Raw genomic sequence first — 13,370 nt, forward strand, 5'->3', positions numbered from 1 at the left:
ATCTGACAAGCTTTCTAAATGGATATGACTGGAATGATTGCCCTGGCCTGGAGCCTCGCTCAGGCCCCCGTACCTTCCACCTGGCAGCGTTCGCTGGGACTACGTGAAGCAAGCCTCCCACCTCTGTCATGTTTTTCTTTCATCTTCTGAGACCTGACAATCCACCCGCTCTCCCAAGCCTGTATAACTGCGGTCCCACTTTCCACCTCGCACAGAAGTCCCTAGCGAGGGCACCTGAGTCGCTCAGTCAGTTAAGCGTCTGCCTTCCACTCTGGTTGTGATCCCAGAGTCTTGGGATCGAGTCCCACATTGGGAGAGCCTGGTTCTCTGTCTCCCATTCCCCATTCTCATACTCTCTCTCTCTCTCAAACGAACAAACTCTGAAAGAAAAAAAGAAAGAAAGAAGGAAAGAAGGAAAAAAGAAATCCCTAGCAAAAAGTCTGGGCCCAGGTCTGCCTTCCACCAGAAGTGTGAAGGGGGGGGGGCAGGCTACATTGAAGGAGTGTCTTAGTATCCGTTCATTGGAGTGGCAAATTTGAACTTTCTCTAGCTGTTAGACTGGGGTGGGGGGTGGAGAAAGGGACTTACTGGGGGGCGGGGGAGGGAAGTTCTCACCCCCGGAGCACATGGGCTTTTTCCCTCTCCACCCAGTTGTCTTTGCTCCCCTGAGGACTCCTGCCTGGTGCTGGGGCTGGGAGGAGCTGGGGGTTGAGGACTGCTGAGGGTGGGGATAAAAGGGTTTCTTGCCCCCTGAGGTTTGGATGAGGGCCCTCAGATAGGTTAGGATGCCTGCAGTTGGGGATTAAAAGACCCAGGGGAGGCATCCTGGTTTTTCACCGTCTTCTCCAACTTGCCGTTCACCGCCCTGGTCACGCGTCTGTCTGACACCCTTCTGTCACCCACCTTCCCTCTCTGCCTCTGAGCAGGGAACCTGAAGAGAGAGCCCTCTCTCAGGGGATGTCTGTGCTCTTGTCCCTCCTGCCCCAGAAGCAGACCTGTGTGCCCCCACACCCTGGTGTTCAGATACCCTCTGCCAGGTCATCTTGGGGAATCCCAAGGATTGCATCTGGTCAGCCAGAGGGCAGTGGAGGGCCTCCCCCACCCCCCACCCTGTTCCCCTCTTCGATCCCACGAATAGCCAGGCCTCTGGCTGGGCTCCAGAGCCTCAGGAAGCCCCTTTGGTTGTCTGGGGGTCTGGGCTGCTCCCTCGTGGCTCTAGTCCCCCACCTGCTGTCACTGCTGCTCCTGAAGGATGCATGTTTGCGCTCCCGTCTGTCGGCACACTTGCGTGTCTGTGTGTCTGCAGCATATGCCGGGGGCCTGTGTCTGTATGTATGTGCTGTGCAAGACCCTGATTGTGTGCGACTGGGTGTGCATGTCTGTCTAATGTAAGTGTGTGTGTGTCTGCTCCTCTGTGTGTCCATCCTTGTGCACCTTTGCCCAAGAGTGTGCTTCTCTGGGTGTGTGCTGTTCTCACTGCAGGAGTGCGTGCTGATGTGTGTGTGTGTGTGTGTGTGTGTGATGGTGCAGCAGGCAGCAGTGAGCGTGGATGGCAGTAGGCACTTCCCCAGCAAGCAGTCTGTGTGTGCAGTTCCTGGAGCATAGTAGGTGCTCAGTGAACGTTTGCCAAACTGACCTGAATGAGTATGTGGTTGGCTGGGGAGACTTGTTTCCCTGGAGGCAAAGCTGACCTGTGGGGATGGAGGGGAGAGAAAGAAAGAAGCAGCTTTGGGCTGGGGAAGGTGGGAGAGGAAAGAAGGGGGTAAGGAGGAGGGGGAGGTGGAGAGCAGGGGAGGGGGCCTGGAACCCCCCAGGGCCCACGCCCCCCCACCAGCTGTCTCCCATCCCTCCTCCTGGCTGCAGGAGGCAGTGTGCAGACTCAGGGGCGTGGGCCACATGGCCACTCAACCCTGTCTCCCTGTGTTCCCACAGCTGCCACTGGGCCCGAGAGATGGGTGCTCCCCGGGGCGCCCCCTCCCCTGGCAGGGGCCGCGGACACTGCTGCTGCACAAAAGTCTCCAGGACGGCTTTGGCTTCACCCTCCGCCACTTCATCGTGTACCCACCCGAGTCAGCCGTGCACTGCAGCCTGAAGGTACCCCCACCTGGTCCCTCTGCCCTGGCCCCACCTGAGGAAGCCTTAATGGGGGGAGGGGAGATCCCTTTGCCCCGCCCGCTCCATAGCCCTTCTTCTGTGGCCTGGAGAGAAGGAGGGTCCTAGAGAGGCAGGGACAGCCCTGGCTGGGTCATTTGCATTGTGTGAGTGTGGACTAGCTCCCTAACTGCTCTGGGTTTGGTCTTCCCAGGAGAAGGGGCGGGTGGATGGTTCTGGGCGAGCCAGGATGCTCATGCCCGTGACCAGACTCTTGGCCCTTGGAAGGTGAACAACCTGTCTTCTCTGAACGATGGAGTTCCAGGGACTCTGTGTTCTTTTTGGCTGCTTCTGAGCTGGGTTCGTGGTCCCCCTCCCTGGCCCAAGCTCTTGGGGAGTCTGTCTCCATACACCTCTGGCACTCCTGGAGTGTCCCAGTCTGCTCTGGCCTGGGCTCTGTGCTCTGGAGAGCAGCGGGCTGGGCTGCTTGGAGGATGCCCTGGCTTCTAAACCCGCTGCAGCTCCTACCTCACTGTTGACTTTGAGAGGGTCTTACTCTCCTCCGGGCTCCATATCTCCTCCCACTTGACCCCCAAGAGCCCTTCTGGCCCTCATCTAAACGTCAGGTTCTCTGAGTCCAGGAACTGGGGTTACAGCATGGGCTGAGCAGGGGAGGGCCTCCCTGCCTGGGAAGAAGGCGCTCAGGGAGAGGCAGGCGAGGGGACCCCAGGCAGGAGCCAGGGCTCCCCAGGAGGGCCCTGCTCCCTCCCCCACCTGTCTCCCAGCAGGGGAGGAAACAGATTTATTTTGGAGTCAGTGAACCCAATTCTCCCCTTCCCTCTGGGCTGGGACCAGCTGTCGGGGGCTGTCCTCCCTTGGGGAGCTCAGTCCCACCTGCCAGAGAGCCAAGGCCTTGCCTGTGTCTATGAACTTGTATGACTCGGTGTGTGCAGCCGGGTGCGCATCTATTGGTCGTGCGCATGCGTGTTTGTCCGTCTGTATCCACGGATACCTCGTGTACACGGCCCCGTGCGCCCTCATGCGTGTGTAAATCTGGGAGCCCCTGCATAAAGGATTCCCACTGGCTGCAACTGTGCTTAAGAGTGTGAGCCGAGGGTAATGGTATATAAGAGGGAGGAGCACAGGCCCTCCTTGATGCCCAAGAGCCTCAGCCTCCTAGGTCCCTGGGACCTCCAGTCCTTCCTTTCCTTCTTCCCTAGAATGTCCCCCGCCACCTTCTCTTGGGGGACCCTGCTGAGGGGTGAGTGGGACAGATGCAGCCTGAGTGGTTGAGGCTGGGTGGTAGGCCTGTCTCAGAGAGACCTCGCGCATGTGGGGTGCTGGAAGACCACAGGCAGGGCCAGCCAGGGACAGGCTCCATCCCATTTCCAGATCCTGCCCAGGGCTGGGAGCCCTCAGGGAGCTCAGCGGTCTAAAGGCCTCTGTCTGCCCCTGCCACCAGCTCACTGTGCCGTCAGCTCACATCAGCAGGCAGGCACGCTCCATGTGGGGAGGGGCAGGGCCCAGTCACCTTCGTGTCTCAGCTGGGGTGCCGGAGGGTCCTGGTTTCAGCCCTGCTTCTGCTACTGCCTCTGAGTGACCCTGGACAACTCATGCCCTGTCATCTGCATGGATGGATGGATGGTCTGTGAGAGTGGTAGATCGGATGATGCCCAGCATCTCATCCAGCTCTAGTGTGTCGTCCGGTGGCCCTGTCCTGTCTCCCTGACCTTCTCTCCTCCCTCATTTCTGTTTCCTCCCCAAATCCATTCTCTCTCTCTCACTACTAGGCTGATCCCAGGGGCCTCCCTCGTGGGTCTCCTGGACTCCATTTCTTAGCCCCGCTAGATGCTAGAATCCTCTTCCCTAACTGGTATTTCACATCCACTCTCTCCCACCCAGGAACCTTCACTGGCTCCCTCTTTCTCTCCTTTCAACCCCGAACGCTTTCGTCTGACTTCTGGCTCTTGCTGGTGTCACTTTCTTCCTCCCTTGGCTTAGCTGATCCAGTCCCACAAATGCTTGCTTCTTTCTGCGGCCCAGCGCCTGCCTGCATGGGCCCCTCCGCTCCCCCACAGCGCTCTCCCCGCTCCCTCCTCAGACTTGCCTTAAAATCCCTTCCCCCAGAGGGCTGCTAATCAGGCCTTCCCTTCCATTCTCTAAGAGCTGATAGCCACCGTTTGCACTTGTCCTCCCTGCTTATCTGTGTGGGCCTGGATCCTCTCCGTGGGTTAGCCTGTTTGGAACTGCCTCCATTGGGATTTGAGCTCCCCAGGGGTAGGGGTCATGGGTCCCCCATTGGATTGGGGGTTTTCAGATGACTGAGATACAAGGCTGTGGGATCAGCAGTCACGAGAGAGGGTTTGTGTTCCTGGGGAACATTCCCTGGGACTTGATGTTCCCACTGACAACCCCCACTCCCAGGGGTGCTGGGCTAGTTGCGGGAAGATAAGAGGGAGGCTGCGGGTGGGGGAGCTTGAGGGTCCCGCCCAGGCGGAGCTGCTGAGGGCTGGATGGAGGGCCCACACCCACCTCTCTGTCCCCTGCAGGAGGAAGAGAATGGAGGAAGAGGAGGAGGAGGAGGAGGAGGAGGAGGTAAGGAGTGGTGGGGGCAAGTCCTAGGTCTGGGGCTGGGGCCTGTCCTCCAGCTTCTGTTTCTCCCCTCTCTACCCAAAGTCAGCCAGAATTTTGCTGTCCACCTCCCCCGCCCCAACTGTTGTTCCAGTCTTTGCTCTTCCTTATGTCCACTCTGGATATCTTCTCTCTCTTCTCTCTTCTCTCTCTCTCTCTCTCTCTCTCTCTCTCTCTCTCTCGATCCTTCTTTTCTTTTTTCAATTTCTCTCCCTCTGGGCCTGAATTCCACACTGGGAGTTGGGAGTACTCTGGGGAGCCAGTGGCTTTCTAAGACCTGGCTCCTGGCCGCTGGGAGTTACTCCCAGGCTAGAATGAGGCACAGACAAGGGCTGCAGAGCCCGGGGGCCAGCGGTAGGGTTCAGCTGACCAATGGCTGTCCTCAGGGGTAAAGATACTGGGCTTCTGTTGGGTGTAAGGGGATCCCTTTATCTTTTCCGATGAGGGCCTGACTCCTCTGGCTGTCACCCTTGCTAGCCCCAAGGGCCCCGTTCCGCCACCCAAGGTATTCAAGACAGGCATCCTTCTTTCTCTGCCGCTGGGGCTTCTGCGGGGTAGCCGTGGTGTCAAAGTCTCCCCGAGTCCCCATCGCGGAGGCCCGTAGGGATGAGGGCAAGAGCCAGCTGACCTAGAACAGAGCCATTCCTCTGATGGAGACAGCAGCAGAGGATAATTGCTGGGTTGTAAAGTGATGTCCAGAGGGGGTGAGCGTCCATCTTGGGAGCTGGAGGGCTCTGCTTAGAGCGCCGCCCTGGGGAAGGGGTACAAGGGAGGTGTGGGCATTGCGCGTCTGAGCTGCAGGGCTGTTCTGCGGCTGTCCACGGGTCTGTGAGTGTGGATGTTCTGCCCCGCTGGCCAGGAAGCTCCAGGAGGGCAAGGCCCACGTCTGTCTGTCCATCTGTCCGTCCTTATTAGTCTGCTTTCTGGCACAGTGCTGGGGTGTGAGGAGCATTTAAGAAGTGACCCTGTGTGTCCGTGTAGGTTTTCCTCCATGTGGGTTTTTGTTCTCCCAGCGGTGTGTCCTCTGGTCTCCCCCCACCACCCACCCGTGCATCCCCATCTCTGTGAACATACAGGTCCACATCTGTGTCGGTGTGGGTGTGATCCTTCTGAGTGTGTGTCCTCTGTGTGTGTAGCTGCGCATGGGTGTGACCTTCAGCAGCTCCCCCCCCAGCTAACCTGGCTGATGCCCACCAGGACCCTCCCCCCGGCACCACCGCCTGGAGCCCATGGATACCATATTTGTCAAGAATGTGAAGGATGACGGCCCTGCCCACAGAGCGGGCCTGCGCACAGGTGAGCTGTCTGGATTTCCCAGTTTCTTATACTTCCTTGGGTCTCTTCTCCCTACCCTCCAGTCAGGATGGGATTCTCCGATTCCTCCCACCCCTTGGCCTGCTCACACTGCGACCCTGCCCCTTTTCTCCAGGAGACCGGCTGGTGAAGGTGAACGGGGAGAGCGTCGTTGGGAAGACCTACTCCCAGGTCATAGCTCTGATCCAGAATAGGTGAGCGCCCCCTGCCTCCCTTCTCCTGTAATAGCTCCCAGCCCGCTACGGGAGTCCCTGCATCCCACCGCCCTGACCCCCCCAGGGGGTGGGGAGGGTGTCCTGGCGACCAGGATCCCTGTTCTCCCAGACCCTGTTGCCTCCGCCTGGCCTGACCCCCTGCCCTGTCTCTGTAGCGATGATACTCTGGAGCTCTCCATCATGCCCAAGGATGAGGACATCCTCCAGCTGGTGAGTCCAGTCCTGCTGTCTGAGGTGGAGGGCCCCCGGGGCCTGGGGGCACAATACGTCCCTTCTCCTCAGGCCTCCCTTGTGCATTGGACCTTTTGGGAGGCAGATTAGAGTTTCGGGGGCAGCCCCAGCCTGGCATTGCCCAATCGGGACTGCCAGGCCCATCCCGGGGCTGGGGTTGGTTGTTGCTTCATTCAGGGCTGCTCTGTGTGCTGGGGGAGGCAGGCCGGATTCCTGCCAGGGTATCTGAAAGGAGGGTGGCCCAGCGGGCCCTGCCAGACTGGCACGTTCTCCTCGGCTCCCAGGAGCCTGTTCTCCACACCCCTTCCCTGCCTGGCCCCGTGTGAACTCGTCTCCTGTAGCAGTGTCCCCACACACGCGCACACACACACCACCTCCCCTTCAAGTGCTGGTGTTCGCATAACACGCCACGCACCACTCACCGCACGCACACAACACAAACACCACGGTGCCCACCCTTCATCCCGCTCCCCGTGCGCGGTCACACACCGCCCCAGGCCCGTGTGGCGCCACACACACGGCCACAACCCCACACTTCCTCAAGCCTCCCGGGACACAAATGTCACCCCAGCACAACGCACTTCGGGGTGTCACAGCACGTGTACCCCAACTTACCACCACATGCACACTCCCTGACATCACAGAGGCTCGCCATGGTCACAGTACGTGTGCCCACGGACACCATGGCGTGCTCCGGCCTGGTTTGCCAGACCCGTCACCCAAACTGACACTCTCAGGGTGCACAGGCCAAGCACCCCTCCCCCTGAGGGCACTTCAGCAACACCCAGAGCCCGGCCCTGGGCCACCACAAACAGAGTAGGCGCCCAGACTGCACGCAGCGTGCCCTGCACTAACATGTGTCCCTGTCTGCACACACACACACACACTTACACACACACACACACATGCATGCTTACACACATACACACACACACAGGCCGTCTCTCTGGGCACCCTGACCCCAGTCCTGGCCCAGAGCCCAGGCCAGTCCTCTCTGCCCAGTGTCCAGTTTCCTGATTTCATGGGCCTAAGTCAGATGCCAGCTTGCTTGCCCCCAAGGTCACTGCCCCCTGGGGGAAGGCCGAGGGCCAAACCCAGAAGGCCCTGGGAGCTGCCGGGCTGGCCTCGGCCCTGGATGTGCTCGCATAATCCCTGTAATCACAGTGCCATGCTTGGCACCATGCCCCTCTGGGAACCTCCACCCTCTGACCTGGATTGTCCCCTGTCCTTCCTGGGGAGGGGGAGCTAAGTCTGGAAGTCCAGAGAGGTGGATGGCTCCTCACAAGTCTCAAAGGCCCTGTGGGTACACTTGCCCCAGGCTGAGCCCTGCGGGAGTGACAGGGCAGGATCTAGGGCTCCCCAGGATCTCTCCCTGCCAGGGCAGAGGAGGGCTGGGGTGGGGAGAGGGGCTGCCTTGAGCTGTGTTAGCAAGAGGTTCAAGTTCAGGCGGGCAGGCAGCCCCAGATGTCAGCATCTGGGGCCCTCTGCCGGCCCCCCACCCCATCCTAGGCCAGCCAGAGGGTGGGGCTCAGGCATTCCTGTGGTTGGGAGCCAAGGCTGGAGGCCAATAGGGCCGCGGCAGCTGCTGACGCCACCGCCGACGCAGCGAGGCCCCTCCACACCCATCTTCCCCTCCCTCCTCCTCCTCCCGCCGGCCGGAGAGGGAGAGAGAGAGAGAGAGAGAGAGAGAACGCTGGTGGGGGCCGCAGGAAGGGCAGACTGGGGGTGGGGGGGAACGGAGGCTGGGCTGACGCCGAGGTCCGAGGTCCGTGGGGGTTAGCCCCGAGCAGGGGGGAGGGCGGAGGCAGGCGGAGATGCTGCCGCCACCGCCCTGATGCGGGGAGCCGGGGGAGCCGGCAGGATGGCAGGAGGGAGAGGTACGTGAGTGTCCCCGGCTGGGTGTGTGGGTCCGAAGGGGGCTGAGTGTGTGTGTGGGGGTGTGGTCTAACTTGTCCTCATCACATGATGTGTGTGCCTGGGACCGGAGATAGAGTTATTTGTTGTGTCTGTGTCTCATTGTGTTTCGCTCTGTGTGTGTGTCTTTGGGTGTGTATTTTCCAGTATCTCCTTGTGGTGTGGCACACGCACGCGGGCACCCGCGTGTGTGTCTGTGTGTTTCACCCTCCCAGTCTTTGATACTTCGCCTCGTGATAGCCCCCTCCGCAGCCCCCCCCCACCCCCGCCCCCGGCACCCATCAAGGGCCAGGCTAGGCCAGGGCCACAAGGCCACTGTCCCTGAGGGCTGCCTCCTTTTTTGGCTGGGCCTGGGCGCGGGCCCTGTCCCTCCTCAGCAATGCAGCGTCAGCCTCAGCTCCCAGTGCCAGATTCCAGGCCTGGGGTGGCAGAAGGTGGCCCAAAACCCCTTGGCAGTCTGGCCCCTCCCCCAAGCGTGGCCCAGAGTGAGCAAGAGGTGGGCAAGTTTCTCCTCACTCCGCTGGCCCGGGAGCCAGGCCCCAGCTCCCTGTCCAGGGGATGGAGGGACAGTGGGCTTTCCCAGCCCCCGCCCATCCCCAGCCCACCCCACTGTGGACACACCCCTTCGTTGGTTTCCCTCTTGTCTCCGGCCACCTTGGCTGGTCTCTGATGGGGTTTTCCAGCTCTGCCACAGAGGGACCGTGGGCACTGTTGGATGTAAGGAAGCAGGGAGGCGGCTGAGGCCAGCATGGGGGGAGGACCCCAGAAAACAGATGTTGGAATGTTTGTGGCTAAAGGCAGTCCTTGTCATAAGTCTTAGAGAAATCCTGGCTATTTCTCCAGTGAGAGAGAGAGAGAGAGAGAGAGAGACTGTGTGTGTGTGTATGTGTGTGTGAGACTCTCAAAGGCCTCTAATTTCTTTGTTCTCTCCCTCCCTTCCCCCGACTCTCTTTGGAGCATGCCCTCCCTCTCCCACCCACTCAGGGCTTGGTCCTTTCCCTCAGTCCCCTTCTCTGGGGTCCTGACGTCCCAGGGCTACTATAGTTCTGCCCTGTGGGACTCGTCCCACCCTGTTCACCTGCCTCTGTGTCCCCTGCCAGGCCTACTCCCAGGATGCCTACCTGAAGGGGAACGAGCCGTATTCCGGAGAGGCCCGGAGCATCCCAGAGCCGCCCCCGATCTGCTACCATCGCAAGACTTACGCCCCGCCAGCCCGGGTCTCCGCCTGGGCCACTATGGTGCCTGAGCCCCTCTCAGCGCCGCCCAGTGACCCCCGGAGTCCTGCTGCCTGGAGCGACCCGGGGCCCCGTGTCCCTCCCGCCACCCGCACCCATCCGGACAACCCTTCCTTGGGGATGAGCCAGCCCCGCCCCAGCCCTGGTGCCTTCCCCCGCCTCCCCTCGGAGCCCCGGACGCCCCGTGCCTTCCCCGAGCCTGGCGGCCGGGTGCCCCCCAGCAGACTGGAATGCCAGCAGGCCTTGTCACACTGGCTGTCAAACCAGGTACCCCGCAGGGCGGGGGAGAGACGGTGCCCTGCCATGCCCCCCCGGGCCCGCAGTGCCTCCCAGGACCGGTTGGAGGACGTGACTGCCCACCGCCCATGGCCCTGCTCCACCTCCCAGGGTGCCTTGAGCCAGCTGGGTCAGGAAGGCTGGCACCGGGCTCGCTCTGATGACTACCTGAGCCGGGCTACCCGCTCCGCCGAGGCACTGGGGCCGGGAGCACTGGTGTCACCCCGTTTTGAGCGCTGTGGCTGGGCGTCCCAGCGTCCGTCGGCCCGCACCTCTGCCTGCTCCTCCAGGGACCTTCCCGCGCCCCAGGCCCAGCCCCCGCCTGGCCTCCAAGGCCTGGACGACATCGGGTACATTGGATACCGGAGCTACAGTCCATCATTCCAGCGCCGGACTGGCCTCCTGCACGCACTGTCTTTCCGGGACTCACCCTTTGGGGGGCTGCCCACCTTCAGCTTGGCTCAGTCCCCGGCATCGTTCCCACCGGAGGCCTCCGAACCGCCCAGGGTTGTCCGCCCAGAACCCAGCACCCGGGCCCTGGAGCCTCCCACCGAGGATCATCGCGACGAGGTGATCCTGAGGCAGAAGCCTCCCACAGGCCGCAAGGTCCAGCTGCCCCCTGCAAGACAGATGAACCTTGGGTTTGGTGAAGAGTCCCCAGAGCCAGAGACCAGTGGGCGAGTAGAACGCCTGGGCAGGAAGGTGGCCCCTTTGGCCACCACTGAAGATTCTCTGGCTTCCATTCCCTTCATTGGTGAGTGATGGTGCAGGTGGCTGTCTTGGGAGACTTGGTTGTCTGTGCCCAGCTCTACCCGCCCATCTGTCACCATGGGCGGAACTTTGGGTTGAGTGCTGATGGGACCAGTCTGTTTCTCTGTCCATCCATCCATCCATCCATCCATCCATCCATCCATCCATCCATCCTTCTGTGCTCTCTTGAATCCTTCTGTCATCCTTTCTTCTGTTCATTTGTCCCCCAGCCATCTTTCCTCCCTCCCTCCCATTCTTCCTTCTCCCCCCTTCTCTTCAGCTATTTTTACTTCCTCCTGTCTTTCCTTCCTTCTCTCTTTCCCTCCCTTTTGTCTGCCATCCACCCACCCACCAGCTCGCCCACCCATTCATCAGTTTGCTTCTTTCCTGCTCCCTTTCTCCTCCCTCCCTTTGTTTGTTCATTTATTTCTCCCTTCCATCCCTCCATCCTTTCTTTATTCTACCCTTCCTTTGTTCCTGTCACTCTTCGTTCCTTCCATCCACCCTCCATCCAACAAATACTTCTGCCAGGCACCGTGCGAGGCTCCGTGCTCTCCTGGAGTGTGTGGTCCCACGGCAGGGACAGGTGATCAGATGATGGGACAAGAACAACCCCATGGTGTGTGTGTGTGTGTGTGTGATGGGAGTATAGTGAGCTCTAGGAGACAGAGAAGAGAGACATGGCCTAGATTGGGGCGTGGTCGCCAAGGAGAGAATCTTGGAGAAAGGAGATTAGGGCTGAGACTTGAAGGATGAGAAGGAGTGAGTCAGGGGGGGACGTTCTGGGCGAGAATAGACTGTGCCAAGACCCTGAAATGAGAGAGGCCGGGTGCCCTTCCAGGTCATCAGAATGGGGCCAGAAGGGCCATGTCAGTCCCTGGGGAATTTGGACTTTATCCTTAGAGCAGAGGGGACGCCGAAGGTTTACTGCCTAGGGAACAGATGTTGGATAGGGGAGAGACAAGAGTGGAGAGGCCAGCTGATTCCCAGGTTTCTGGCCTCGCTAGAGGGTTGTGCCTCACCTCGATATCAGGAATGAAAGTGGGGCTGGAACCTCTCTATTGTCCATGAGGGTGCAGGGTGGGCTGGATCTAGGGGCTTGAGAGAAAGACCAGATGCAAGATCATGAGACTGGGAGCCAGGAGCCGAGAGATGGTCCCTGGAGCTGAGTGTGCCGAGCTCACCCTGTGGGCTCACGGGAATGAGGGAGAAGAGGCCAGACCAGGGAGAAGAGACCTAGCCCTGGCCTTCCCTGGCTGGCCTTTGGTCTGAGCAGGCAGACACAGCCTTAGTAAAATTCCTGGTCTGGGGCAAGAGGTAAAGCCTTTATTTTCAAACTATTCCCAGTCTGAGGGAGAAACATAGCACCTGTCTTCAAGGAGCCTCCTTAAGAGACTCCTAGTCTAGGAGCCCAATCTAGGGAGGGTGGTTCAGTCTCCGGCCTGGGTCACACCTCAGTGTAAAGAACCACCCCACCTGGGAGGCAGGGGCTGAGCTCACAGTCTGGGGGTGTGGGGGGAGCCCTTGGCCACGGGCATATTGCTAGCAGGGCCTTGGAGGACTTGAGCGCTGGGGATGTGGGCTGGGCCTGGAGGTGAGGCTGGGGATGGGGCGGGCAGGTTCAGCTTTGAGCCACATTTACCCCCCACTCCCTCTGCTTGCAGATGAACCCACCAGCCCCAGCATTGACCTCCAAGCCAAGCATGTCCCCGCCTCCGCCGTGGTCTCCAGCGCCATGAATTCAGCCCCTGTCCTGGGCACCAGCCCCTCCTCCCCAACCTTCACCTTTGCCCTTGGCCGCCATTACTCCCAGGACTGCAGTGAGTGCTCCCTGAACCCCAGCCCCGTCCTCTCCCTCACTGTCTGGTCCTCGGGGGGTCTCTGCTGTGCTACCACTGCCTCATGTCTGGCATCTTCCTTCTGGCTTCTGCTACCCCCGGGGTCCCCTGGGCAGAGTCACCTCCTGGCCCAGCCCAGATGGGAGGGCTACGGGACCCCCCACCCCACCGCCCTGCTGATCCTGTGGCCCACCGTGGGCGGCTTTGCAGGCAGCATCAAGGCCGGCCGCCGCTCCTCCTACCTGCTCGCCATCACCACAGAGCGCTCCAAGTCCTGCGACGACGGGCTGAACACCTTCCGGGAGGAGAGCAGGGCTCTGAGGTGAGGACGGGCCGCGGCCATCCCACCTAGGGGTCAGCACCGCCACCTGGGGGTCCCCTACACACCAGGGTGATGAGCTCCCTCCCTGGAAGGCTCTGGAGCCTTGGGATTTAGGGGGGAAAGTCCTAGCTGTGCCCCCCACATCCCTCACACTCTGTTCTTGCACCCAGGCGCCTGCCAAACCGAGTCCCCAGCCTGCGGATGCTGCGAAGCTTCTTCACTGACGGGGTGAGTGGTGAGGCACATGCGGGCGACAGTGCCGGGGGGCTGGGGAGTGACTGCTGCCTCCGACGCGGAGCCCAGTGACCGGATATGGTCTCTTCCAGCTCCCGTCTCCCCTTCCCCATCTGGGCCCGATGCCCCTAGTGTGGCATCCGTCGACACTTAGAGACACCCACGCCCTCCCACGTGAGGCCCTGGCCCTTGCCGTTCCCCCATCTGGAACACCCTTTCCACACACTCCTCTCCATAGCCCCGTGACTCACTTGGTTACTTTCTTCAGGTTTTTCCGAGCTTTTCTGAGGTTCCCCGTCATGCCATGCCTCCCTCCAGC

At 60.7% G+C, this 13,370-nt stretch overlaps 1 protein-coding gene across 6 annotated transcripts in view; it reads left to right on the forward strand.

Moving 5' to 3' along the window:
* Positions 1–13,370, forward strand: part of ARHGAP23 (Rho GTPase activating protein 23) — a 77,938-nt gene that overhangs the window by 31,260 nt on the left and 33,308 nt on the right. For 4 of the 6 annotated variants that reach the window (XM_045985133.1, XM_045985131.1, XM_045985134.1 and 1 more), the window contains exons 2-10: positions 1,933–2,094; positions 4,641–4,686; positions 5,920–6,018; positions 6,152–6,230; positions 6,407–6,461; positions 9,497–10,661; positions 12,322–12,477; positions 12,706–12,817; positions 12,988–13,045. In XM_045985133.1, the coding sequence (XP_045841089.1) occupies positions 1,933–2,094; positions 4,641–4,686; positions 5,920–6,018; positions 6,152–6,230; positions 6,407–6,461; positions 9,497–10,661; positions 12,322–12,477; positions 12,706–12,817; positions 12,988–13,045 (1,932 nt within the window). Of the gene's footprint in view, positions 1–1,932; positions 2,095–4,640; positions 4,687–5,919; positions 6,019–6,151; positions 6,231–6,406; positions 6,462–8,193; positions 8,360–9,496; positions 10,662–12,321; positions 12,478–12,705; positions 12,818–12,987; positions 13,046–13,370 lie in introns of those variants that run through there. The other 2 variants (XM_045985132.1, XM_045985137.1) reach the window with 2 other exon arrangements.

Source organism: Meles meles, chromosome 18 (assembly GCF_922984935.1).
Source record: "Meles meles chromosome 18, mMelMel3.1 paternal haplotype, whole genome shotgun sequence".
Classification (NCBI taxonomy): Eukaryota; Metazoa; Chordata; class Mammalia; order Carnivora; family Mustelidae; genus Meles; species Meles meles.